Genomic DNA, 23,393 nt, shown 5'->3' with positions numbered 1-23,393 from the left:
TCCCGAGCAAACAGGACAAACTCACCGCCCTTGATGACGGCCTTTGCGACCTCGATCCTCCATCGCGATGATCCAAAGAAACAGAATGAGAACGTCCACATCAAATTCCTGAATCTCTCTGCATCAGCGTCCTCTAAGCCGCTACCCCCTACCTACCCCTCCCCACCGCTTTCCGAATTTCTCCTCCCCGCCAATCCAACAAGATCAGACACCGCACGATGGAGCGCCTATCTCTAAACGAAAGCCCTGCCCCGGCCCCTCGAACCCCGCAGCAAAATCAACAATTCTCCCAGAATGCTCTCGGCCCAGCAGGCCCCCAGCCAACAGGCGGCCCACCGCAATTACCCCCGCAGATGTTCACGACCGCCGCACAGCTGCTCGACCTAACAGATAGTATGTCTACGCAGATGCGCTCAAAGCGACCCATTACCAGAAAGAGGGGAGGATAGAAGAATATGCCTAACGCAATCGCAGAGAAACTCGTCCTCATCCTCCGCGACGGCCGCAAACTCATCGGCGTCCTCCGAAGCTGGGATCAGTTCGGTACGCCAGTCGCACTCAACCCCCGTCTCTCTGGCCATTTTATCTGATATTCGATTCTCGCAGCAAACCTTGTTTTTCAGGATACCGTAGAGCGCATCTATGCCGGACAACTGTACGCCGATGTCCCGCGCGGGATCTTCATTGTCCGTGGAGAGAATGTGCTCCTGCTAGGCGAAGTGGTATGATCAATTCCTCAACTCTCAATTCCGTGCTGCAAGGTTACGGGAATTGCCCTGTTCAAGATGCAAGGTATTCTAGCAGAGGATTCCGCTAACGCATTCTCAATTGATAGGACCTCGACCGCGAAGACGATATCCCGCCCACACTGACTAGAGCTCCGTTCGAAGAAGTCTTCGAGCTGAAGAAGAAGGAGGACGCGAAGCGGAAAATGGGCGATAAGAAGCGCTACGATGAGCTCCAAGCGCTCGGTTTCGAGCCCGAACACAGTGGGGAGATTCTGTTCTAATTATTATCATTGCCTACTTGTTGTGCCCAGGTGTGATTGGTCTGTTGGGGTCAGTGCGTGCTAGACCAGACTCTGGTCTGTTGACTTATCGCTTGCCCTATTTCCCGGGTGTGGTATTTGATATTTGATACCTGCATTGAAGACTGAGTGTTGAAAATGAACGAAGGGGCGACAGAACAGACCGGTCGATAACCTCCTGATGAGCGACGGTGTCGATTTCTGCGCCGTGGCGGATTGTGATTATTTGGAATTGCATCGACAATGGAGTTTTGGCTGGATTCGGATGCTCGGCAGAGCAGTAGGCTACTACTATCTGCTGTATACTGCGAGGAAGCTGTCGACGCTATGGCGTGATGGATGTGAGGATCGTCTGGTCTTGAGCTCGCGAGCTTTTTTGTTATTTGTTCCTTTTGCGTCGCACTCTACATCTACTTCTCTGGGCGAGTGATGGGGGCTGTGGGAAATGCTGCTGAGCTGCCTGGTTGGCTGGCTCGCGTTCATGAAGTTCTGATTGATATGTTCGATACAAATTTTTTTTTTTCTTTTTTGCATGATAAACTGCTTTGCAAATGAGAATATGATAAAATTCACACTGCATTTGGGTTTCTGGGTATTTGGCTGTAGTTGGATCATTGGAGACTCTAGTAATGGATAATTCGCCCTAGCGATGTAGCGAGACTAGTTTTATCAAATATAAAAAGGCTAGTCATCGGATATGCATAGTCTGTAGGCTATATGTACGTACATTTTACACCAAGAGCAAAACAATATGTATGTCCATTGAACATAAGAGAAACTTTTGAACAGAATCGTAATCATATCATGAAAAACACGGAGTCAGATAACTCTGCATTGAAACAGAAAAAGGCCCAGAGTCAACGGAATCACCACAGCGGAGGGTATTATCAGAAAACGTCAACACTAACCAAGCACGACAGGGACCGAAGACCAGATGGCAGAAACAAAAAAATAAGAAATCAAAAACAGAGAACTCAGAACGATAACTCCGGGATCTGCTAGATGCCACTCCTTCTCTCTCCACCCACAGTACCCAAGCCCAGCAGACAAGGCAAAAAAAGAGATACGACTTACTGTAAAGTAAATAGTTTATCTCTTCTTGCCCCATCCTGAGCGGTTACCACCCCGAGGAGCGTGGCCTGGATTGCGACGCTTCTCAATGCGGCCACCGCCAGGCGCACCGGAAGTCTTGGGCGCACCAAGACCACGACGACCAGAGCTCTGACCAGATCCAGAAGCGCGCAGGTCCTGCTTCAGGTCATCTTCATCGACATCCATGCTATCGCCAGCATTCTTCTTTGACGACTGGCCCATCTTCACCTTGCCTCTCTGGCCACGACGGACGGCGTCGGGTCCGCTAACTGCAGCGAGGTAGGCGTTGACGCCACCGTCACCAGCACCGGACATTTCGACGTCATCAGCGACGACATCCCCATCATCACCGAGGACAAGACGGCCATCAGCGTCGACTTTGGCGGCGCGCTGCTTCTTCTTCGAGCCGGGGCCCGTGTTAAGGAAGCGCTGGCTAGGCTTGGTGGTGGAGATGCTGGCCAGAGCGTTGGAGCCGAGCAGATCGAGAGGATTGTCTTCGGGGGACATCTCGCGGATATACTGGGTGCTTTGGCCTGCTTTTTTCTTGGAGTTGCGGCCCTTGATTTGAGCCACGTCATCGACGTCAACGTCGCTGTCGCCGTCGTCTGAGTTGTCGGAAGAGTCAGAGTCAGAGCCGTAAACGGCCTTGTCGAAGGCATTGCCGGATTGGGGCTTAGAAGCCTTCTCCTCTTCGTCTTCGTCTTCGCCTTCGGCGCCCTCCTTCTTCTTGCGCTTGCTGCGCTCACGGGCTTTACGGATGTTGACTATAAGCTTGCGGTCTTCCTCGCCGACAATAGCCTCCAAGAGGGGAGCACCGAATCGGCGAACGAGGCGGTCGATGATGCCCTTCACCTTGCTACGGAGACGGCCCTTGTGCTCCTTGTTCCAGGCCATGAGGCTGGGGACCATGGTGCTCAGACGGGGGCGCAGGGTCTCGTCGGGGAGAACAACAACTGCAACCTTGACAAAGCCAAGGACAGAGCGGACGATCTCACGGTTGTTGGAGGTAAGGAAGAGTTCAACTGTCTCAACGAGTTCCTTGAGCATCTCAGGCTGAAGCTGTGTTTGGAAGTCGAAGAACAGGCGCGAAAGCGCAGTGACAGTGGCGCCCACCATGTGAGGAGCCGAGCCAGCCAGACCGGCTGAGACCATTGTGAAGAACTCCTCGAGGGTAGCGGGGGCATCCGGGGAATCGTCCGCCACACCTGGCACAAGGGATCTGCGGATGACAGTGCCGGGAGGGTTACGCTCTGAATCGATTGTGCGCTTGGCCAGAAGAATCAGGAGGTCAAAGGCCGCTGTGCGTGCCTTTTCGTTGCTCTCCTTGCAGCCGAGAACCACCTCAGACAGAATTGCCGGGATGAAGTGCAGATCCGAGGTGGGCAGGTGGTTGATAATCTCAGTGATAGCGAGCATACGGTCGCGACGGCCAGACGCAGGGGTGGTATCCGTGGTGGCAAGCATGAGCGCCTGCAACTCTCCACTACGCTCCTGGAGGGCGGCACTACCAGTCTCGGTCGTTGCAAGCCGGGGAATCAACTTGTAGGCCTTCTTGATGAGTTGCTGATCCGGGTTTGGAGACGAGCTGTTGAGGATAGCTGCTGCCATGGCAAACAAGCCACTGAAGCTGGAGCGAGGGAGGTAGATTGACATAGCGATGACAAGGTCAATCAGGGTGTGGGACGTCGGTGGCATCTTGTCGGACGAGCCCTGAGCCTGAGCACCCTGTTTGGTTGCTGCCTCTTGCTCGGTAGCCAAAGAAGACTCAAGCATTGAAGTAACGCGGTTGAAAGTGTCGTTCAGCTCCTATGAAGGGTGTTAATCCATGCTTATCTGTATACAAAACTGACGTGGGAACTTACATTTTCAGGGGTAATGCTCAAGTACGCATTGATACACTGCAGAATGTAGCCGCGGTAGTGGGGAAGGGTCTGGCTGTAGACGTTGAACAAAACAGCCAGCAGATTGCTCGCAAGACCAGCGAGATGAGTGAGGTTCTTCTGTGCAGCGACCTTAGTGATACGTCGCTGCAAGATCAGATCATCCTCATCATTTTCGACAGACAGGATAGCCTGGTTAGACTCAACCAGGTTCTGCAAAGCACGGCAGACATCGACACGCAACTCAGTCTGCTTATACAGAACATTAGACAGCAGCTCAGCGAACGTCTGGTCAAATGCCTCCTCAAGATCAAGCGGCAGCTCGCAGTAGCCGGGAAGGGTACCCCAGGTCTGTTGGACGAGGGTTTCGAAGATCTTCACTTCCACGGACTTCTCAGCGGCACCGAAGTTCACCACCTTCTGGTACAGTGCCTCACTCAGGGGAACGAGTTCGGTACGGAAGTGGCGAAGGTTCGTGTTGGTCACGCTGTCGCGCATAATGGGCAGCATCCAGACACGACCGGGTTGACCAGCCTTCTGCTCGATAATGTTGAGGGGAAGAATCTCCAACACTGCCTCGGGGCCCATTGCCTCGATGGCACTACCGAGAACGGCATCGGCTTCCTTCTTGCCGTGGAAGCTGCCATTGCTGCGCAGTTCACCGATTGTGGAGACAATCTTGTCAAGATATGGGCTTGATCGCCACTTGAAGCAATCGAACAGGGCGGAGCAAACATTGAACACCTCTTTCCAAGCAGCCTGGTACTTCACCGACAGGAGGTCATCGGCTGCGCGAGACAACTTCTCCAATGTCTTCTCATCATAGACAGATGGGTCCACAATAACACTGTTGGGGATACAGTTATGCAGGAATGAGATCAGACACTCAGACGCGGAAACGCGGATGTTGCTGGAAGGCGAAGCCATGAATCCGGAAATCAAGGTGAACAGATCCGGCAACTTCTCGAAAGTATCCTCCGGAGTGATTTGTGCGGCCACATCGTAACCACGTGAGAGCACTGCAATCCAAGGCGGGAGAAGCTGGGAGTCATTCTGTGCAGGCTTGAGTTCGGAGATAGCATCCAAAAGACGGGGCAGCTTTGAGGATGAAAACTCATCAGCCATCCCCTCGAAAATGACTTCAAATACCTCGAAGGCACCCATGGTGATGTACTCATTGCTAGAGCGGGAAGCGTTCATCAGAAGTTCGCTGAGGGGTTCGATCTTCTTGCTGGGCCAGCCACCCGAGGCCGCGGCAATGGTCTTGACTAGCTGCAACGAGTGAATGACAAGGGGCTCGTGGTTGTTGGCCTGGGCATCGTGGCGACCCTTCTTCTGCTTGTGAGCGGCTGCGATGCTATCGCCCAGAGTCTTCATAGCAGACTGAGCGCACATATCTGCACCTGGGTGGTCCAAAGACGGGCTCGGCGGGGGCGCCTTGAGAACCTTGACAAGAGCTTCCTGGGCACGCTTCCGCACCTTGGGCCGGTGGTCAACGGACAGGCTCAGCAGACCTGCCATTGCGCGTCGCGGGCCGACCTGTGTGTGGGGGAGATTCCATGATGCAGCATCCTGGGCAATGAGAAGAGACTCAAGACAGCCAATGGAAGGACGCAGGAGAGGGGCTTCAACCTCGGGGAGAGAGAGTGCGGGTGCAAGGCCTTCGAGGATCTGAGAGAATTTGGCGCAGAGGATTGGGGCGGGGACGTAAACGGTTGTGATGTCGAGAAGGTAGACAACAGATGTCGCTAGGTCCTTGTTGACAATGCCCTGGGATGCGGAGAGTGACTGCGAGAGCAGTGCAAGAAGAGCGGCAAAATAAGCTGTTGGTGAGAAGTCTGCCTTTTGATCACGGAGAGTATCCTCAACTGCAGAGAGCACCACAGCGGTCTGTTCATGGATCAATATAGTGTCAATTGATTGGGTGTGTAGAGGGAAAACTTACGTGATGCTGGTTCTGCAGCTTGGGAGACTTAATCTTCTCAAGCTTCTCCGCCAGAGTCGCCATGATTATTGCGGACGACGAGGTGGAGAAGAGACAAAGAAAACAATGTATTGGGATGAGAAAGAGGGCTGCTTGGCGGTGATAAAAATCGTAAAGGAAAAAAAGTAAAGTCCGGCAAATTTGGAGGCGGTCAGACAGGCGGCGGGGCGGCACCGACTAATATGCCCAGGTTTTTAAATCCGTCAGATGAATTTTGTTCGCTGTTTTTTTTTTTAAAAAAAAATGTATCAATTTCTTTCTAATAATCAGATACGCTTAATTTAAAGTTGAAGCGGGGAGGATTAACACTGGTGACATTTAGCCTGGTGGCTCGTGGTTGCTTTCAATTGATCCAATCCCCTCCTGCTCGGTGCCAAGTGCCATTTATCAGTTATGTCCAACACCTGGGCGGAATTCAGATCATAGTCCATGGATAATTCGACACAGATCGTATGTGATTCCCGTATTTTCGCGAAGCTTTTGAGCGCATAGAATATATATAGTCCCGTGTGCACAGAAGCCCTAAGATTACACTATGACTACCAGGAACGACCAGATTCCACGCAAAGAATGTAAAATGAACGGGATGAATTGAATAAGGATTCTCGGACCGAGAAATACGGGTTACAAATCGCACATTGGCTTGCAATGGCTCCTTGACACTGATCACAGCTGTGCCGCTTCAGCAATGATTGTCTCCCGCACGGCGCTTTGGAAGCTCTCGCCATCCGGTTGCCATCCCAATAGCTTTTTTGCTCGTGAAGCTCGGCCTTGGCCATTTGTACCTAGGAAGACACTTCCATTGGGTATCACTAGGTTGGACTCTTCGAGATTCATGGATTTCACTGAATCAGGCGAATCAATGTAACCGAGGCTATACGCCTCTTTGGCGATCACTGAAGCGACATCTTTGAAGCTCTGAAAGAAGGAGAAAGGGTCAGCGTGGATAAGTTGGAATATATTAGGCCATGAACCAACCTCGAAGCCCTTTTCCGCAAAGAAAAGGCCGTTCTCATTCCAGATAGGACTGGGGGTGGCGTCGACAGCGTTCTCCACCAATTTGACAAAGAGATCAGCCAATTCAGAGACATGAACAATTCCCCATCGACTTAGTCCCCTGCCAAGGTATAGACTAACACGTTGCAGGAGAGTGGCCCGGGCCAATGAGGGAACCTGGACGCTGCGTTGCTTGACAGGACCTTTACCAATGCCAAATATAATGGGAGGGAAAATTATGGCAGTTTTGGGGCCACTTGATCCCAAGTCGAGAATGTAATTATCCACCACTCGACGATCTTTGTACGCCCGAATTATATCCCGGAGATCAGTAGCATTATCCAAATCATCAATGATTTGATCCGAGGGCTCGCCGTATGAGTTGTTATCAACCTCCGGACCTGCTAAAACGCTAGCCCCGGTAACTTGAATGTAATGGGCTGCAGTTTTGCTTCAATTAGCGAGCAAACCGAAAGAAGTTATTGCAGTAGTAGATGGCGTACCATTCTGACGCCCCGCCAAGCCATTTGCGATCGCTTTCACGCTTGCGATATGCTTGTTGCTAGCAGCATCTAAATGGAGAAATTTAGTGATAGGTGCTGCCACTATTGGACGTAAAGTGACTCACGGATGACAATATTGGCTTTGCGCGATTCTTCTTCAATGATATCGACATTGTCCAAGTCCGCAAGGACCACACGGACCTTAGGAAATGTACCCAAAACCTTGCTGGCTTTTTCCTTATCTCTGATCAAGGTGGCGACCTCGTAATCAGGATGCGCATGTTGCAAAGCGTGGAGGACTTCGCCTCCGATGTAGCCCGTGGCGCCGGTACTAGAATTTGAGTTACCAGTTAGCAAAACATGAATGAATGCTCTATAAGGAAACGAGAACCACTAACAGGAAGATCTGTGTCATTTTTGAAATTAGTTGGAAATATTTCAAGTTGGACAGCCACGAGGAGACCTTGGAGTTTAATATACATCCCCGCGCACCAGGATAGGAAAGTGATTCCGTGGAGACATTCCACCGGGCCAGGAGTATTTTGGGGCCATCGTGACATGCAATTTTTGTTATTCTTTTTATTCGTTATAGCTCTTCTTATCTTCTTCCTCTTCTAGTCAGAAGATTGAAAGTAATTGGCCTGCAATACAAACTGTGAAAATATACAGCAACAGCCCATGCCAGGCAAAAAGTCAACCAACTTCGATCCACCTAGTTAGGCAATCCTCATGTAAAATCGAGGCCCACATCTTACTGATTGGCAAGCGTTGCTTAAGAGCCTTAAGTAGCTAGCTAAAAGCCTTAAAATGCTAAGACTAAGTTCTAGGCAATAGGGCGGACACATCTAGGCTAGTCCTTATCGGGGGAGGAAAAAACGGTAGTTTATATCTTCTTATATCAATGGAGTATAAAAAATTATACCATTTCTTATCATTTCTTAGTCTGCCCTTCGAGGTTCGTTAGTGGGTTATACTATGCTAGCCTCACTATTTCCTATTAATCCCTATATAGGTGGAAGGGTAGATAATAGCCCTCGCAATTGATCCAATCATCATCTATGCAGTCCAAACCTGTGCTTGGGGAGTTACCGGCAACAAAAATTCCCTAGACCAGACTTTCTCGAGGAAACTATGCTGAAGTACGAGAACTAGATGTGTTCATATGCGCGCTTGTTGACCTATGATGATCCCCCTCGAAACCAAAAGTGGAACTTTTGGTATTACATCGGTCGAACTGCGGGTGAAACTTCGACCGCAATATATGCAGAGCACCTGGGCACAATATTGCACTGCCACCAGTTGGCTGATATATATAATCTCATATGGCTATGCTCAAGTTTATCCGAGTGTCCAACTTGTAATTATATGATCTTTATTCTTCATAACTTCTCATTCGAAGTAAATTCTAATAGATTCTAGTCCCTGAAGCACCGGAAAATAATGCGTCGATGCCTTTCAGGGCCGTTTTGACTCACTCGTCAGAAAGTTGGCCTCAGGCCAGATTACCGCCTAAAGTGGTTAGACTTTGCCTTCGACATCTCATCTCACCTCCCTGATGTGTTCCTGTTTTCGGCTTTTTGTTCAATAACACATTATAATGAACGCTTCTTCTTTGCATCTTGTTGTCCCTTCATAACAAACCAGCGACTTGGTTGGCCAGAGAAGGCCTTATCATACTGCGCCTGGATGATGACATGGGCAAAATCTTCCAGGCGCGGGGTGCGATCAAAAAAGAAAAGAAAGGAAAAGCTCGGGCCATACGAAGGAAATCCTCCTTGTCAGATTTCGATTTTCCCAACTAATGGACAATCATAGCCACAGTTCGTAGCTGTCAGGCCAATTGGAGGCAATGGGCTCTTCTTCACGTAAGCCGTTTTCAAGGCATCCGAACAAGCCCTGAAGGTGCGCATCCAGTCACATCTCAAGAATGCAGAATTTCCAGATCATGCCTGCGCCACTGCTCGAGCTGCCCCCTTTGAAAATTTCTGCAAAAATCGCCAATCATGGTGACGTGTGGCGCTGGGGTACACTGGGATATATGAAAACTCTGTCAAAATGCCTCTCAAGGCACCCAGGTAGGTAGGTCATGGCTAACCCTACAGTATATAAGCCGTAGATCCCCCAGGGGTTTCCCCGCATTTCTGCGTGGGTAGCCCTCATCATTCTCGTTTTACATGATACTCGTTAAGCTTAGTCTCTTACGCTCCTGCGAACTATGATCTACACCATGACAGAACCAGTTGAAGATGGCTTGTCATACCTCGAACAAGAAGGAGGAGATCAGTGGAACGAAAGTGATCCCCCGTTCTACTGTATCTTTTCTGACCACTGGCCCCCTCTTGTCGACGATTTTCCATACGACCATTTTCTCGAACCTCCCTCCGCTCCCCTTGCCCCTGACCTTGCGACTTCTGCCTCAGCCGGCGCTCTCCATGAAATCACGAATGTCCAATACGATAAGGGCTCCCCGCCGGACGATGATGCCTCTGCTGTCGATACTCCGAGCCTTGACCTCCACGACGGGATGTCTGACATCACTTCTACAATTGCCTCCACTGCGGACGAAGAGAAAGGACCGGCTACTGTCGCAGATGATAGTCTTCAGAGGCCTACGTCTTATGGCAAAGTCTCGACGGGTGTTAAGTATGTTCCTTTTAGAGTAACTCTCTACTCCCGCGGAATATCCTTTTCAGATGTGGTCTAACATTCATCTTGGATAGATCTAGACGTGGCAGTCCACTGAAGTGCAAATGGAAGCACTGCGAATACTCAGGTGGATTTTCTCAAATGGGAGCCCTGCTACGCCATATCAAAACAAAGCACATCTCGCCAGGACTATACGAATGCCCCCAGGAAGAGTGCCAGAAGTCGTTCAACCGGAAGGACAACTTGGTTGCACATATCCGGAATGTTCACCGCGAAATCGTTTGATACCTGCTGTGAACTAATCTCTGAATCTGGCAGTGTGTATCGGGGTTACGGTTGGAGCTATGGTGTATGGATATCGAAAGGTCATGCTTCTTTGTCAGTTTTTGTTACGATACAAAAGTCTTCACTTGCTTTATTATTTAGGGGACATTGTCAAATAGCGCAGGGATGTCACCGCTCTAAGCTGATATATTATTATTTTTCATTCTGTCAATAGAGTTGACCCTGCAACACTTCACTCCTTGAAGGTGTTCTATCTTCTATTTGCCTAGTGGTCTTAATCCTGCTCTGCACCGACTTTACAACAATCGCCTTGGTCACCAGGTTGAGGAAAGATGTCTCTTTTCTGAACCAGTCTACGTATATCCTCCCACGCCCTTGCTATTTAGCCACCCATCTAGAAAAGCACCTTGGAAAGATCCTTGTTAGAGTGGACTTTGATGTTCCTCATCATAAGCACCCAGGCAATAGAAAGTCCCATCACCGCTGTACCGGCAATCATCATGTTTCGCTGGCTGAATGCATACGCATTCTGGATAGCAGTGCGAGCAGGCGAACCAACCGGATAACTGAGCTGTTCGTCCAAGGACTCGTATATCGTCTCCCACTGGTCCTTCAACTCAGCTGGCAGATTCTCGCGTAGCTTGCCAGGAAGTGTGTTGGTCCAGATAGCGCCGGAAACACTACTGCCGACCGCGCCACCGATGTTTCCAAACGTGCTGAGAAGTGCCAGCATGGCGGCATAGTCTTCATGTGACGCCGCGGCAAGAACAGCAACCTGCTCGATCAGAATAAATGTTCCGCCACCAACTGCGAGGAAGATTTGGCACATGCACATATATCCTACGTTATGACCTGGTTGGCGGAAGTAGATCATCAGGCCGCTTGCCAGGAGATAAAGAGGCAGGGCGGCGCAGAGGAGCCACTTGAAGCGACCGGTGTGTCGGATGAGGAAACCACATCCAATGAGCCAAACTGGGTCCATGAAATCGAAGATGGCGCTGATGTAACCGGCCTGCGTCAGGCTTGTGTTGTAGACGACTTGGAGGTAGGAGGTGAAGTAGCTGGCCCAGCAATAGTAAGACACCTGGTAGGTAATATCGAGTAGACAAGCGCCAATGACAGTGCGGTCGGTGATTAGGTAGAATGGAATGAAAGGCTTCGGAGCCACCCATCGCTCGTAACAGACAAATGCCACGAGAACACAGAATCCCACAACCATCATAGCAATGATCTTAGGCGACTGCCATTGGCCTTCGGTGTTGCCAGCGATATTGAAAGATGTCAGGAAAAGAATCGTGCCGCCTATCATCAAGAAGATTCCGAGGACTGCGCACCGCAAATAGGGGTTAGCAAAGATGTAAGAAATGTTTGAGATATTAACCAACCATCGAATTCCATGGCGTAGTACCAAATGCTTCCTATCCAGGATCGTGCTGTCTTCTCCTTGAAGTGCAATTGACCATTCTTGTCAGCCTTTCGCTTGGCCATTTCCCAGGTTAAAATCAAGGGAAGCGCAGCGATAGGGAGAATGATGCAAATTGTCCCATACGCCCATCGCCAATTGGTTTCGTGGAATTGATTTGACAAAGGGGAGCCAGCGAAGGCTGTGATCATGCTAGGAGAGGAGGTAAAAGCATAAGCAAGGCCTCGATCACGAAGCGATGAGGTGTCTGAAGTAATCACATCAATGCAGAAAATGGCACCAGTGAATCCAACAGTATAAAATGCCTTGACTAATTAGCGACTTCGACCTAGCTGTGAAGGGTATGGATAATATAGAAACATACCTGTGCAGCACAGTATGTCGCAATATTGTTACAAGCAGCCATCATGATCAGACCCATAATTGCAATCAAAATCATGATCACGAATCCAACAGTTCGATCAAACAGGTTCAGGACTTTGGCGATGGGCATCAAGCATGCAGCACCCATAACGCTGGTTACCACTGTTATCACAGTGAGCAGCGAATGCTCGGAAAAGCCACTCGTAATATAAGCGGAGAGGTTTGCGGTGAGACTGCTGTTGAGATTGTTGACGAAATACACCAGCCACATACTATGTTTGCATTAAATCGGACATTCCAGAGAAGAGTATTGGAGTAAGTTTTCTCACCTAGTATAAGCAATGATTAGATGCTTGCGAGACCATGTAGTTGTGACCGCGTCGGCAACCTGAACACCATCTTGCTGAATCTTGTCGTCTGGAATCTCTGATTCCTCCGTGTTCAATGGCTGCGGGCGCTCCGTAGTGGCCCCTTTGATGGTGTCCATGTTCTCCGTATCCATGGCGGCTGGAAGCGTCAGGTAGGTCGATGAAGCCTACAAGATCGATATAAGCCAGAATGAATGGTTGGAGGGGCGCAGATCTTCTTTAAACTCTCTCTCTCGGGTATGTATCAAAATTTAGACCTTTTCCGGTCGTGTAAGCGAGGGTGGAGTCCTCTAATACAACTAATGCTTAACCCCTGCAGCAGTACTCCATATGCAGAAAATTATCCCGAGGGAGTTGCCGACCTCGGGTCTCAGATAGCTCAGCCTTAGTAAAATATCCATGGATTAGGGTGGGGGTCAGCTGCAAGGCGTCCATCCGAGTGGCGTGATCAGATAAATTGTATGATCAGATAACTTCTAAATCTTACGATCTGATAAATATTCCCATACAATCAGATAAATTCGATCAGATAAAATTTTAATAGAAAGTTTGGCTCCCGCGGGTTCCGTTGGGGGAAAGCTTGGCTACACGCATAAGCTTTCTAGGCATGGATTAGAACTCCAAATGCCGAAAGATGGGCATGCGTTAGGTCTGATTCACTCTTAACCCTATTCATCAAGCGTCTACCTATTTAAATTGTGCTTCTCTGTGTTCCAGAGGCCAAGGACCTGATAAGGCTATTCTTATTTTCGGCGTTAGAGACCTTTGTCTCGGTTATAATGGAAAAGTCTGGAGGGGCTTTTTTTCTTCTGGTTTTTCTTTCCTAGACACGATAGTATCGGAGCATGGCGGTCAAGGCAGCAATATTATCTATTATGTGTCTATATGATTGGATAGCGCTAGAGCAAGTTGGGGCCCGTTAAAAATGTTTCACTAGGAAGCTGCTTTCCACCCTAATGGTTGGGAAAGAGATTTAATTCTCCACAGTCTGGCCCAAGCCACCAAAAGTCAAAACAACAATTTATTACCATATTCACAGTTGGCAGGAAATCAAGAGTTCGCACGCGGATAAGGCGGCCACATCGTAAAAGGGATAGGAGAGAACCCGAAAAATCCGGCACGTGTATGAACACATATACCGATTAAACCACTTATTATGAAAACAATGGCCGGGTGTACGTGTTGTATTCCACAGTTTTAAACTACTATTATGACAAAGACCTTCAAAAAGCCACCCAAAGGAGGCAGACAGAAGTGGACTACGAAGCACCTCATATACAAGCGCGGGAGCACGCAGCCTTGTGATTCTGATACTAGAACAACATAACGTTCAATTCAAGGTGCAAGGATATTGACAAATTGTAAAAGTTCAATATTGAGATGGGACCAAGTGCGTATGTCCAGGTCAATTCTGAACAGGGGTCAAAGCAACCTTTGTTCCGTTAGCGTTCGACAACGTCAACCCAAAATCCTCCGTCCAGGGATTCGGATCCCGATTTTCGATTGACTCGAACTGTTGCATAATTCTAGTAATAGTGTATCCAGCCTCCGTCAATGCGAACTGTTGCCCTATGCAGATCCGAGGACCTCCATTGAAAGGGAGGTACGCCCAACCTGGCCTGAGCTTTTCCCACCTCTCAGGGCGGAATTCATCCGGATCCGGTCCGTAGACTTCATTTTCGCGGTGCATTGTGTACACGGTGTAGATAACCTCGTGACCCTTGGGTACGTGAACAGGAGACTTTCCATCCGGCCCCCCGCCGACGGGAAGATATGTGTCTCTGTTGGCCTCGCGTATATTGAAGGGTGCGATTGGATACATGCGCAGAGCTATAGTTTATTTAGCAGACTGCATAGTCAGAGATGGTGGTAGAGTTGCTTACTCTCATTCAGAACCCAGGTCAGGTAAGTCATTGATTTGAGATCGTCGAATGATGGCTTTCCTCCATCTAAAGTGAGCACTTCTTTCCGAAGTTTGTTCCACACATCAGGATGTCTGGCCAAGATGAAGAACACAATGCTTAGTAGACTGGCAGTGGTATCGCGACCAGCAAACATAATACTCAATATCTGGTCTGTTATGTTGGTCTTGTCAAGTGTTTGCTTCGACAGCTCGTAAGAGAACACGTATCGACTCTCAGTCAACCGCTTGATGTCTTGATCAACTTCTCGTCCGCTGTTGGCTGCGACACGGTAATCGATAGTCTTTTGCACAAACCTTTCGACATAGGCGCGGGTATCTCGAATGGCTTTGGTGAATTCGTTCCTACGGTAGAATCTCCCAAAAAGTCCAAGTCGGAACCGCATGGAAGCGACTAATTGAGCTAAGTCAAAGGCTTTCGCAAATTCATTTCCTGCAGAAGATCCTTCTGTGCGCAGCGAATGAGCGGACTCTCCGAACAGAAATTCGGTCGCGGTGTCGAGAGTCTGCTTTCAGTCAGTCTTATACTTTACGGGATATCTAGACTGACAACGTACCCCCTTGAAAAACAGCGGGCGTAAATCAATGGTTGACCCGTCGCGCGGAATCTGCCCGATGAGCTCGGCCACGTGAGTCTCATATAATTCGGTGTCATTAATCCGAGTGCGTGAGAAGTTAGGCCGGAGGAGAGCCCGTGAATGTTCCCACTCGGGGCCGTCTACGCCGAAAATGCCCTTGCCCATGAGTGGGCGGAGTGCATCTATTCGACCTGAACCCACCCCGAAGTCTTTGAATTTCAACGCGAGGGCTGTTTGAATGTTCTGTGGGTCGACGGTGAAAATAATATTTCGATTGGCGATTTTCGCTCTGAATGTCGTGCCGTAGGTTTGATGCCAACTGCGAAGAAGTTCAAGAAACCTGTGCTCGGGGCCGGCTTTGGCTAGTTCAATGCCCATGCCTATACCGAACAAGCCGTGGGATACAAAGTGCGCTGGGGGTTGGCATCCATTCTCACGAGCGTACTTCCATCCTAAATGGGGTTTTAGGCTGAGTGTTTGGTTCACTGTCAACGAGGAAAAGTTACACACTTTGAAAGGTTCGTACGATTTTCGCTAAAGACCAAGTAATGACCACAGCCCCAGCCACGAGGCCGTAAAAGGGAACCTGCAAGAGGTCAAAAGACACTGGTGCCATAGCTACAGTCGCTTGCTGTAAATAAGAAACCTTGGGATTCTCAAGCATAACGGCCCGGGTTGTATCGATATTTGTACTTGAGCTGTGTATGTACATCAGCTGGCACCTTGTATGAAGGGCCACGACTTACAGCCTGTTTTCATCCTTAGCGGGCGGGGTAAATCTGTTGATCGGCCATCGGTTGGACTTTTCACATATGCTAAATAGTAGCGCACGCGGATTGACCATAGCTGAGCGAGCTCATTGGGCTCTTGGCTCCGGAGCTTTAGTTCCATTTGGATATAGAGCGAAGTACAACAGCCTGCCAAGGGACATGACTCGAGCTTGAATGATCTAGTCTCGCGTGAACGTTGAAGACGACTCTATCCGTCAAAAAAGTGGGACTATGTAGCGCTACAATAGGCTAGATGCACAAGGCTGCCAAGGCGGGCGGGCCGCTGGGTGTTTTATTCCGCCTATCTGCAGGAATTCCCAAGATTGTTCCACCCCACTTGCATTACTCAATACATATTGCTCAATGCTTATTGGCTTCAATATCTGAGCTCCGAGACATATGGAGGGATCTGCAGCAGATATGCAATTCGAAAAGTCGAGATATGCGGTGGACGTGTTTTGTGTGAGGGGAGGTTCTAACGTTCGTTACCCTACTGAAGCGAGCAATCGTGGCATTTTTCGCTGCGAAAATGAAGCTTGCGGGTTGTGACGCGTCGACACATGAAAATCTGAAAGAATCAAGGATAGATGGGTGTTTCCCATTAACCGATTTGCTGATCATGGTGGATGCATCAAGAGTAGTGAATAAAAACTGCGAGGTTAGTGTGCTGTCCAAACGCTGCACGATATAACATATCACAACGAGACCCAGAATGCAAAGTAGACTATCCAGCACTACTGCTGGTACCTCTGTTCCATCACATTCCTCCACTATTTTTGGGACTTGGTTGGTTCTGTTGTAGTGCTTTGCAGCGGGGTAGGAATGGTACTAAAAGGGTCTAGATGCTAATCCGTCCTTTTGCCGAGTTTCGCGATCAGCCTTTGCTAATTCACTGTGAGAATTTAAGATGAGACTGACTATCCCGTTGCCAAGCTTTTAGTGTCTTTTCGGGCCAGATTGTCGTTTATCTCTCGCTTTTGAGGAAAACCAGTGGACAGACCTTGATGTATAATCCCCGTGGTGCAGTGTGAAGTGTGATGCCATACATATTACTAAGAATAGATCCGGATGGAACCTTTGAAGGCTCTGGGCTAGATCAATCATCTTCTTTGTCATGGCCTCTTCTTATCAAGAATATCTATGGTATGTTGTATGTACTTGGCTTTGGTGCTCGAGTGTCGATCAATACTTGCATGTACATATGCGCTTTCCCCCTCGTTTCACATGTCCTTGGCCATTCGGATCCACCACGTGTACATGTCATGAATCAAAATCTGAAGTCCAGCACTCAGATAGTATGTCCTCATGTTCGTGCATTAACCCCTAAAGGGCCACACTACAGGTGACCCGCCAATAGTAACGTCAAGTGATATGAATCCTTGCATAAGAATGTCGATTTGTCGGTCCCAGATCCTGTCCGATACCGAAAACTGTGCGTCGTCTAATGTCATCACACTCTTGAGACGCCTGTTAGACCGCCCGGCATGCTTCGTGCCATTAGACCAGGACCTCGGCCCTAATTTCAGACTCAACTGAACCGCATCAAAGACCCAATGGGTGCCCTCAGTGTACCCGGTACCCCTTCACTGGGCAACATGAGACATATGATTGAATATGAATCTGGGGCTGAAGAAAGGTCGAAAAATTGGAAAGTAATCAACAGGAACCACGCTATGCAATGGGACCCAGAGTGTTGATGAAGGAAGAAGGAGGAATGAGAAATGAGAAGAGGCGGGTATTCATACCCTGGGAGTGTCCTAGGTCGATGGCAGGTATTTCTAAATCAGGATTATAGCGTGGGATTGAGATCCTAAACTAGTTCAACATTATCCAGAACATATTTGTAGAGGATGTAGTTGACATGGCCATATAGGACGTCATTTAGTTCCCGTGACGACAAAATCCACCGTCATTGTGCAGGTAAAAAATATCATCTACGGGTCCGCTTCTTTGTTCGAAATGTGTTCACACTATCCCCGGGTTGCGTTTCTTTGATTCGCTTTTTGTATTTCTTTCACAGTTTACAGAGTCGAATACACCGTGGCCAGCTTCCCTCTGGGTGCCCTTGTAGTCCTTTATCTTAATATGAAGGGCCCAGGGGAACAAACGGGTCTATTATCCCAACAACGTAGGCAAAGATGGGATGAAGTGACAATTACCCATTTTGCTTTAATTCAGTACAAACTTTCACTCTCTTATCTTCATCCTCTTTCATCCTCGTTACCTTTGATCCTCGTCATATCTCATCCTTGTCAACTGCTCTACGGGTTTATCCGTCTTGATTATCCCGCTATCATTGTCTCTGCTTCGTCCAATCATAGCGATGGTACTCGACCAAGTCCGCGTTTCTACGCGGCATACGCTTAACTGCGCCAATGAGGCAACAATCGCTGCACTCGAGTCCCCTTTCAGCCTAGGGCCGATGGACCATACCGTACCCGCCATGTTGACTATCGAAGCCATCCTCGTCTACAGAAAGCCGACAAATCTTCCAGACGACAACTTCCTTCCGGTTGAACGCTTGAATTTGGCTGTATCACACCTTCTAGACTATTACCCGCATTTAACTGGTCGTCTGCAGCAGAATGCAGAGAGCCTAGCTCCAGAGATTGGTAGCCTGGGCGCTGGCGCTGAGCTTTGGGAGGCACAGTGCCCCAGAAGGCTCGTAAGTATCGCGGAGTCTGCTCTCTCAGCCCGTATCTTGGTGATCCGTCTGCCAGATTCTGGGAATGCACTTCTTCCAATTTTTCATTCGACAATGGGAGCTGTCTCCCATAATCCTATCTTCGGAATTCAACACACTCGATTTGGCTGCGGAGGGGTCGCACTGGGCATTCGGGTTCATCATCAGGTCTGCGATGCCACTGGTTTTATGCAGCTTGTGCGCGATCTTGCTGAGATTTACAAACAATTGCGCGATTCTTCTCCGCCAACACTCATCTCTCCCCCCGAAATTTACTCACACTTTCGAGGAACGAACAGTCCATCGGCCAGCCAGAAGGAGAAAGCCCTTGCATTCAACCCCCCCAGACTTTTGCCTGGATGAAAACATCACGGCCATGTCCGAGGTCTCAGCCCCTCCATCTGTCTACACTTGTCCTTTGCGCTTCCAAGGTCAAGATCTGGTCGCACTCAAAAATACTGCAACCGACCCAAACACCCAGGGACAGACCACGTTCACCAGATTCGAGCTCATCTCAGCCTATCTCTACCAACGGATTTATCAAGCCAGAGTTCAGGTTCTGCGTGACAAGGGAGCCACACTAGACCTCGACGCGCTACAGCCACTTCGTGGTTTCTGGACGACCATGGATATGCGTGACTCCACACGTCTGAAGCTCCCTGCACGTTACTTTCCAAATGCTGTCCACTGCCCCTCGACTTCCGCATCGCATGAATTACTCGAAAAGGGCGCACTCTGGCAGGTTGCACAGGTTATCCATGATGCAATCCACTCAGTTGATATGGACGAAGTCAAGCAACAGTTCGAATGGGTTGCCGCACAGCCCAACAAAAGCCACGTCAGGTTCAAGGTGATGGTTCCAGATGGTTGCCTCGTCGCTACCCAGTGGAGTAGGGGTAAGACCTACGTTGGGGTTGACTTTGACGTCGCTACCAATGGCAAACGCATTGCCCCTTCTCTCGTGTCCCCAGCTTTCAGTGAAGGGTACCGCGTTGACGGCTTGGCAATTATCATGTCCACCGAGGAAGAGTTGCCTCGACGCCAGCGTAACAGACGTTCTTTGGATCGTGACAATCTTCCGTGCGCCGTCGATGTGAATTTGACTCTGGATAGGTCGGTCTGGGATGTTCTCAACAATGACCCCGACTTTTTGGCGCTCCATTCCTAATTTAGGATTCCCCACTGGCCTGGCTTTGACGCGAGTGCCCCAAGTCATGGTAATGATTTTAAGAAGGGCCGATTATGGGGTATTTCTGGAGCTGTGATTCTATGGAAGAAGTTAATTTCTGGAAAAGAAAAAAAAGAAGAACATGGGAAAAAGAGAAAACGATGAAAAACATGAGGAAAAGCCCTTTAAGCAAAGACACAAACCTGTACTTTACAAAGACTGAATATAAATTGTTAGTGTAGATAGTAACTTCAGTCCTCCATTTCAGTAGTTGGGTTCTATGACCTGGTAGTGTATTTCTTCACCTGGACTCAATCCTCACCAGGGAAACTAGAATGAGCTGTTGCAAACAGCCTATGACCCTGCTTTGCCGGCTCACGTTATCTCTTGGCTTCAAGGTAAATATGTCCATGGATATTTCAAGATCAGTATATTGGTATCCGCCGATGAATGATATCCGGGTAGCTGCAAAGAAAAGGTTGAAGTTGTTGGCCTCGACTCGCAGAACTCCCCTGGGAATGTCGTCATATGTCTTTGATATGACCTGTGATTGGTTCAAACCAATAATCACGTGGCTCAACCCCGGATCCACCCCGGGCCCAGAACCGTCATAGCTACCATGGTCTTCAGTTGTTTTGGGACCACGACTCCCCTTGATATACTCCTTTCTTTTTTGAAAACGTTGGATGCTTCACTCGATTTCGGAAATATTTCACTCACATTTAGTTGTTTGGCGAATATTCTACCTCGGCAAGATTCTTTTACCCCCCCGCGTGTGATGTCATCGGGCTGCAGCGATGGAAGAACCACCACGCCGGCCTTCTACGCTTGAACGCAACCAATTTACGCAGGATGGGACACGCGTGCAAGGTGGGAACAACCCTATATTTCTGGCTCATTCGCAAGAATAGCGTGCTAATTTTGCGAAGATGATGGTCGAATTGAGATCGATCTGGACTCCAAAGTGGGCAGGGAAGTGTCAAAGTTGATACCATTTCTGCATACGGAACAACATATTCAACCACAACCAGAGCCGTCAGGCTATTTCGGATGTGATCTCGAGCTCAACATTGTTATCCAAGTCGTTGGCAGTCGAGGCGACGTCCAGCCCTTTGTCGCTCTAGGAAACGAGCTTCAGCGTCATGGACACCGCGTACGACTGGCCACACATGGTGTGTTTGAAAGCTTCGTGCGCGACTCCGGTCTAGAATTTTATTCTATTGGAGGGGACCCCTCGGAGCTGATGGCATACATGGTGAAGAACCCAGGACTGATACCACAGATGAAGTCTGTCAAAGAAGGAGATATTCAACGCAAGCGTGTCATGGTAGGTCAAATACTACAGGGATGCTGGGAGTCCTGTCTTGCGGATGACCCCGTGACCAAGACGCCATTTGTGGCCGATGCTATTATTGCGAACCCTCCAAGCTTCGCCCATATCCACTGCGCCCAGGCGCTTGGCATCCCTCTACATATGATGTTTACCATGCCGTGGACCAGCACAAGATCCTTCCCCCATCCCTTGGCAAACTTGAAATATTCATCCACTGAGCCTAAAATGGCTAATTACCTTTCTTACGGGATTGTCGAATGGCTTACATGGCAAGGGTAATAATCAGATACCCCCCCTGCGAATGACTGATTCAATACGCTGACCTCACAATAGCCTAGGCGATGTCATCAACGATTGGAGAAAGACTATCGACCTAGAACCCATATCAGCCACGGAAGGTCCACGTCTAGCGGAAACTTTGAAGATACCCTTCACATATTGCTGGTCGCCTACATTGATGCCTAAACCAGCTGACTGGCCGGCACATCTCAACGTCTGTGGCTTTTTCTTCCGCTCTCCTCCGGACTTCGCACCACCTCCAGACCTTGACGCATTTCTCCAAAGCGGGCCTCCGCCGGTGTACATCGGTTTTGGGAGCATCGTAATTGAGGATCCCCCAGCCATGACTGCCACGCTCGTCAATGCAGTCAGGTCTTGGGGTGGTCGAGCAATCATATCCCGTGGCTGGAGTAATCTCGGGGAAGCACAATCAGACGATCAGATCTTTTATCTTGGAGACTGTCCGCATGAATGGCTATTTCAGAAGGTCGCTGCAGTTGTACATCATGGAGGAGCAGGGACTACAGCATGTGGATTACGATTCGGAAGGCCGTCTCTCATTGTACCATTTTTTGGAGAGTCCGTAATTCTCTGCATGCCTACCCAATTTCTTCGCTAACTTGTCATAGTCAGCTATTTTGGGGAAACATGGTCGCGTCCCGCGGGATTGGACCAATGCCCATTCCGCACCGGTCTTTGAACGCAGATAATCTAGCGGAAGCAATCCGCTTCTGCCTGCATCCTGATACTCTAGCAGCAGCCGGTGACCTTGCTCGTGAAATGAGCGAGGAAGCTGGAGTCTCAGCGGCTGTTGCGTCTTTCCACCGCAACTTACCCGTCGACAAAATGAAATGTCAGTTTCTTGATTCTGAGCCGGCTGTATGGCAGTTAAAGCAAAACACGAAGTCCCCTATAAATTTGTCTAAAATGGCAGCGGGGATCTTGATTGAAAATTCTCGCATTGATACGAAGGACCTGAAAGCGTGAGAACATCTATCCGAACTATCTTATTCGCATATGTCTATACTAACACATATGTTGAACTAGATACGAGAGTAAATCAATATTCATTCAGACTCGGCGATGGGATCCTGTCACGGGCGGCACATCGTCTTTACTAGGCATGTACAAGGACATCCTCACAGCATCAAGCGACGTCGTCATTCGGCCCTACAAAGAGTTTAGTCGCGCCCGTCAACAGAGCGAGCCAGAACTTGTAGTCATCGAGTCTACAAATCCCCAATCCGATCAAAGTCCACCCGACGGCATCTCAGGTACTTCTGGAACCAACCAGACGGATGAAGACTGGAGAGTGACGGGGAAGGCAGTCGGGGGATCCGCCAAAAGCGTGGGAAGGATCATAGCCTACTACTACAAGGGCGTTCTGGTAGACATACCTGGAGCAGTGAATGAAGGCCTGAGAGCCGTTCCCAGGCTCTATGGCGAGGAGGTAAAAGACTACGACAACATCCGAGACTTTAAGTCTGGAGTTGCTGCGGCTTCAGATAACTTTGCCCATGGTTTCTCGCATGGTCTTACTGATATCTTCCGACAGCCTTACGAGGGTGGCCAGAAAGATGGAATTCGGGGCGCAATCAAAGGATTTGTCAAAGGACCCATTGGCATGGGGACGAAAGCTGCATCAGGTTTGTCACGCACTGTATCCTCACGCGACTAGCGGGATTATGCTAATGGATCATCTTCAGGTGCTTTGGGTCTAGTAGCCTATCCGGGGCAGGGTTTAGCCAAAAGCTTGCATTCGGCTATCCATTCCAAGACTCGGAAGCAAATTTTCAAAGCACGATTGACAGAGTCCGAATATTTGGCTAGACAATCAGCCAAGGCCCAATCGAGCTGCCCTGATGTCATAGAGGCATTTGAAGCTCAGCAACGGCAGCCTAGGAATACCGCCAGCTCAACGAATCTGGAATGAGCAAGTTCCAGCGAGGAATATAGCGGAGAGCATTAGCCATATCATGAATTTCAAGAATATATATATCAAAGTCGCACAATTAGCTCCATGTCCAGCGGCTATGTCGGAGCCTCGCCAGTGCATTATTGTACTCAGGTGAGTAGAAGGACTTGTCTTTCTTC

General features: G+C 49.1%; 8 protein-coding genes across 8 annotated transcripts; 4 read left to right on the top strand and 4 right to left on the bottom strand.

The window, feature by feature from the left end:
- Positions 1-218: 218 nt before the first annotated feature.
- On the top strand, positions 219-1,009 carry N7519_008282 (U6 snRNA-associated Sm-like protein LSm1; the record flags this gene model as incomplete). Its single annotated transcript, XM_057295058.1, has 4 exons — positions 219-393; positions 475-543; positions 607-722; positions 836-1,009. 4 exons carry the CDS (start codon positions 219-221, stop codon positions 1,007-1,009), a joined length of 534 nt encoding a protein of 177 aa, XP_057142940.1.
- Positions 1,010-2,116: 1,107 nt separating this feature from the next.
- N7519_008281 (mRNA-binding protein RRP12) lies at positions 2,117-6,073 on the bottom strand (the record flags this gene model as incomplete). Its single annotated transcript, XM_057295057.1, has 3 exons — positions 5,945-6,073; positions 3,982-5,889; positions 2,117-3,925 (listed from the first exon to the last, which is right to left on the bottom strand). The coding sequence occupies exons 1-3, from the start codon at positions 6,005-6,007 to the stop codon at positions 2,117-2,119; spliced, it is 3,780 nt and encodes a 1,259-aa protein (XP_057142939.1). The 5' UTR covers positions 6,008-6,073.
- A 576-nt stretch (positions 6,074-6,649) lies between these two features.
- On the bottom strand, positions 6,650-7,897 carry N7519_008280 (uncharacterized protein; the record flags this gene model as incomplete). Its single annotated transcript, XM_057295056.1, has 5 exons — positions 6,650-6,901; positions 6,962-7,419; positions 7,483-7,551; positions 7,608-7,813; positions 7,881-7,897. The coding sequence occupies 5 exons, from the start codon at positions 7,895-7,897 to the stop codon at positions 6,650-6,652; spliced, it is 1,002 nt and encodes a 333-aa protein (XP_057142938.1).
- A 1,800-nt stretch (positions 7,898-9,697) lies between these two features.
- N7519_008279 (C2H2-type zinc finger protein) lies at positions 9,698-10,413 on the top strand (the record flags this gene model as incomplete). The annotated part of the gene is made up of 2 exons (XM_057295055.1): positions 9,698-10,125; positions 10,203-10,413. The coding sequence occupies 2 exons, from the start codon at positions 9,698-9,700 to the stop codon at positions 10,411-10,413; spliced, it is 639 nt and encodes a 212-aa protein (XP_057142937.1).
- Positions 10,414-10,807: 394 nt separating this feature from the next.
- On the bottom strand, positions 10,808-12,701 carry N7519_008278 (uncharacterized protein; the record flags this gene model as incomplete). The annotated part of the gene is made up of 4 exons (XM_057295054.1): positions 10,808-11,739; positions 11,799-12,141; positions 12,201-12,471; positions 12,529-12,701. 4 exons carry the CDS (start codon positions 12,699-12,701, stop codon positions 10,808-10,810), a joined length of 1,719 nt encoding a protein of 572 aa, XP_057142936.1.
- Positions 12,702-13,972: 1,271 nt separating this feature from the next.
- On the bottom strand, positions 13,973-15,682 carry N7519_008277 (cytochrome P450; the record flags this gene model as incomplete). Its single annotated transcript, XM_057295053.1, has 4 exons — positions 13,973-14,397; positions 14,451-14,994; positions 15,046-15,518; positions 15,577-15,682. The coding sequence occupies 4 exons, from the start codon at positions 15,680-15,682 to the stop codon at positions 13,973-13,975; spliced, it is 1,548 nt and encodes a 515-aa protein (XP_057142935.1).
- A 2,477-nt stretch (positions 15,683-18,159) lies between these two features.
- On the top strand, positions 18,160-19,687 carry N7519_008276 (uncharacterized protein; the record flags this gene model as incomplete). The annotated part of the gene is made up of 2 exons (XM_057295052.1): positions 18,160-18,817; positions 18,867-19,687. 2 exons carry the CDS (start codon positions 18,160-18,162, stop codon positions 19,685-19,687), a joined length of 1,479 nt encoding a protein of 492 aa, XP_057142934.1.
- A 797-nt stretch (positions 19,688-20,484) lies between these two features.
- Positions 20,485-23,232, top strand: N7519_008275 (glycosyltransferase; the record flags this gene model as incomplete). Its single annotated transcript, XM_057295051.1, has 6 exons — positions 20,485-20,557; positions 20,617-21,295; positions 21,354-21,878; positions 21,929-22,282; positions 22,347-22,945; positions 23,006-23,232. The coding sequence occupies 6 exons, from the start codon at positions 20,485-20,487 to the stop codon at positions 23,230-23,232; spliced, it is 2,457 nt and encodes an 818-aa protein (XP_057142933.1).
- Positions 23,233-23,393: the final 161 nt, after the last annotated feature.

This window comes from Penicillium mononematosum (assembly GCF_028829835.1).
Source record: "Penicillium mononematosum strain IBT 11891 chromosome Unknown utg000005l:1.0-9366267.0:1.0-9372171.0, whole genome shotgun sequence".
Taxonomy (NCBI): Eukaryota; Fungi; Ascomycota; class Eurotiomycetes; order Eurotiales; family Aspergillaceae; genus Penicillium; species Penicillium mononematosum.
The sequence above is the reverse complement of the archived record's forward strand: the minus strand, read 5'-3'. Positions and strand labels throughout refer to the sequence as shown.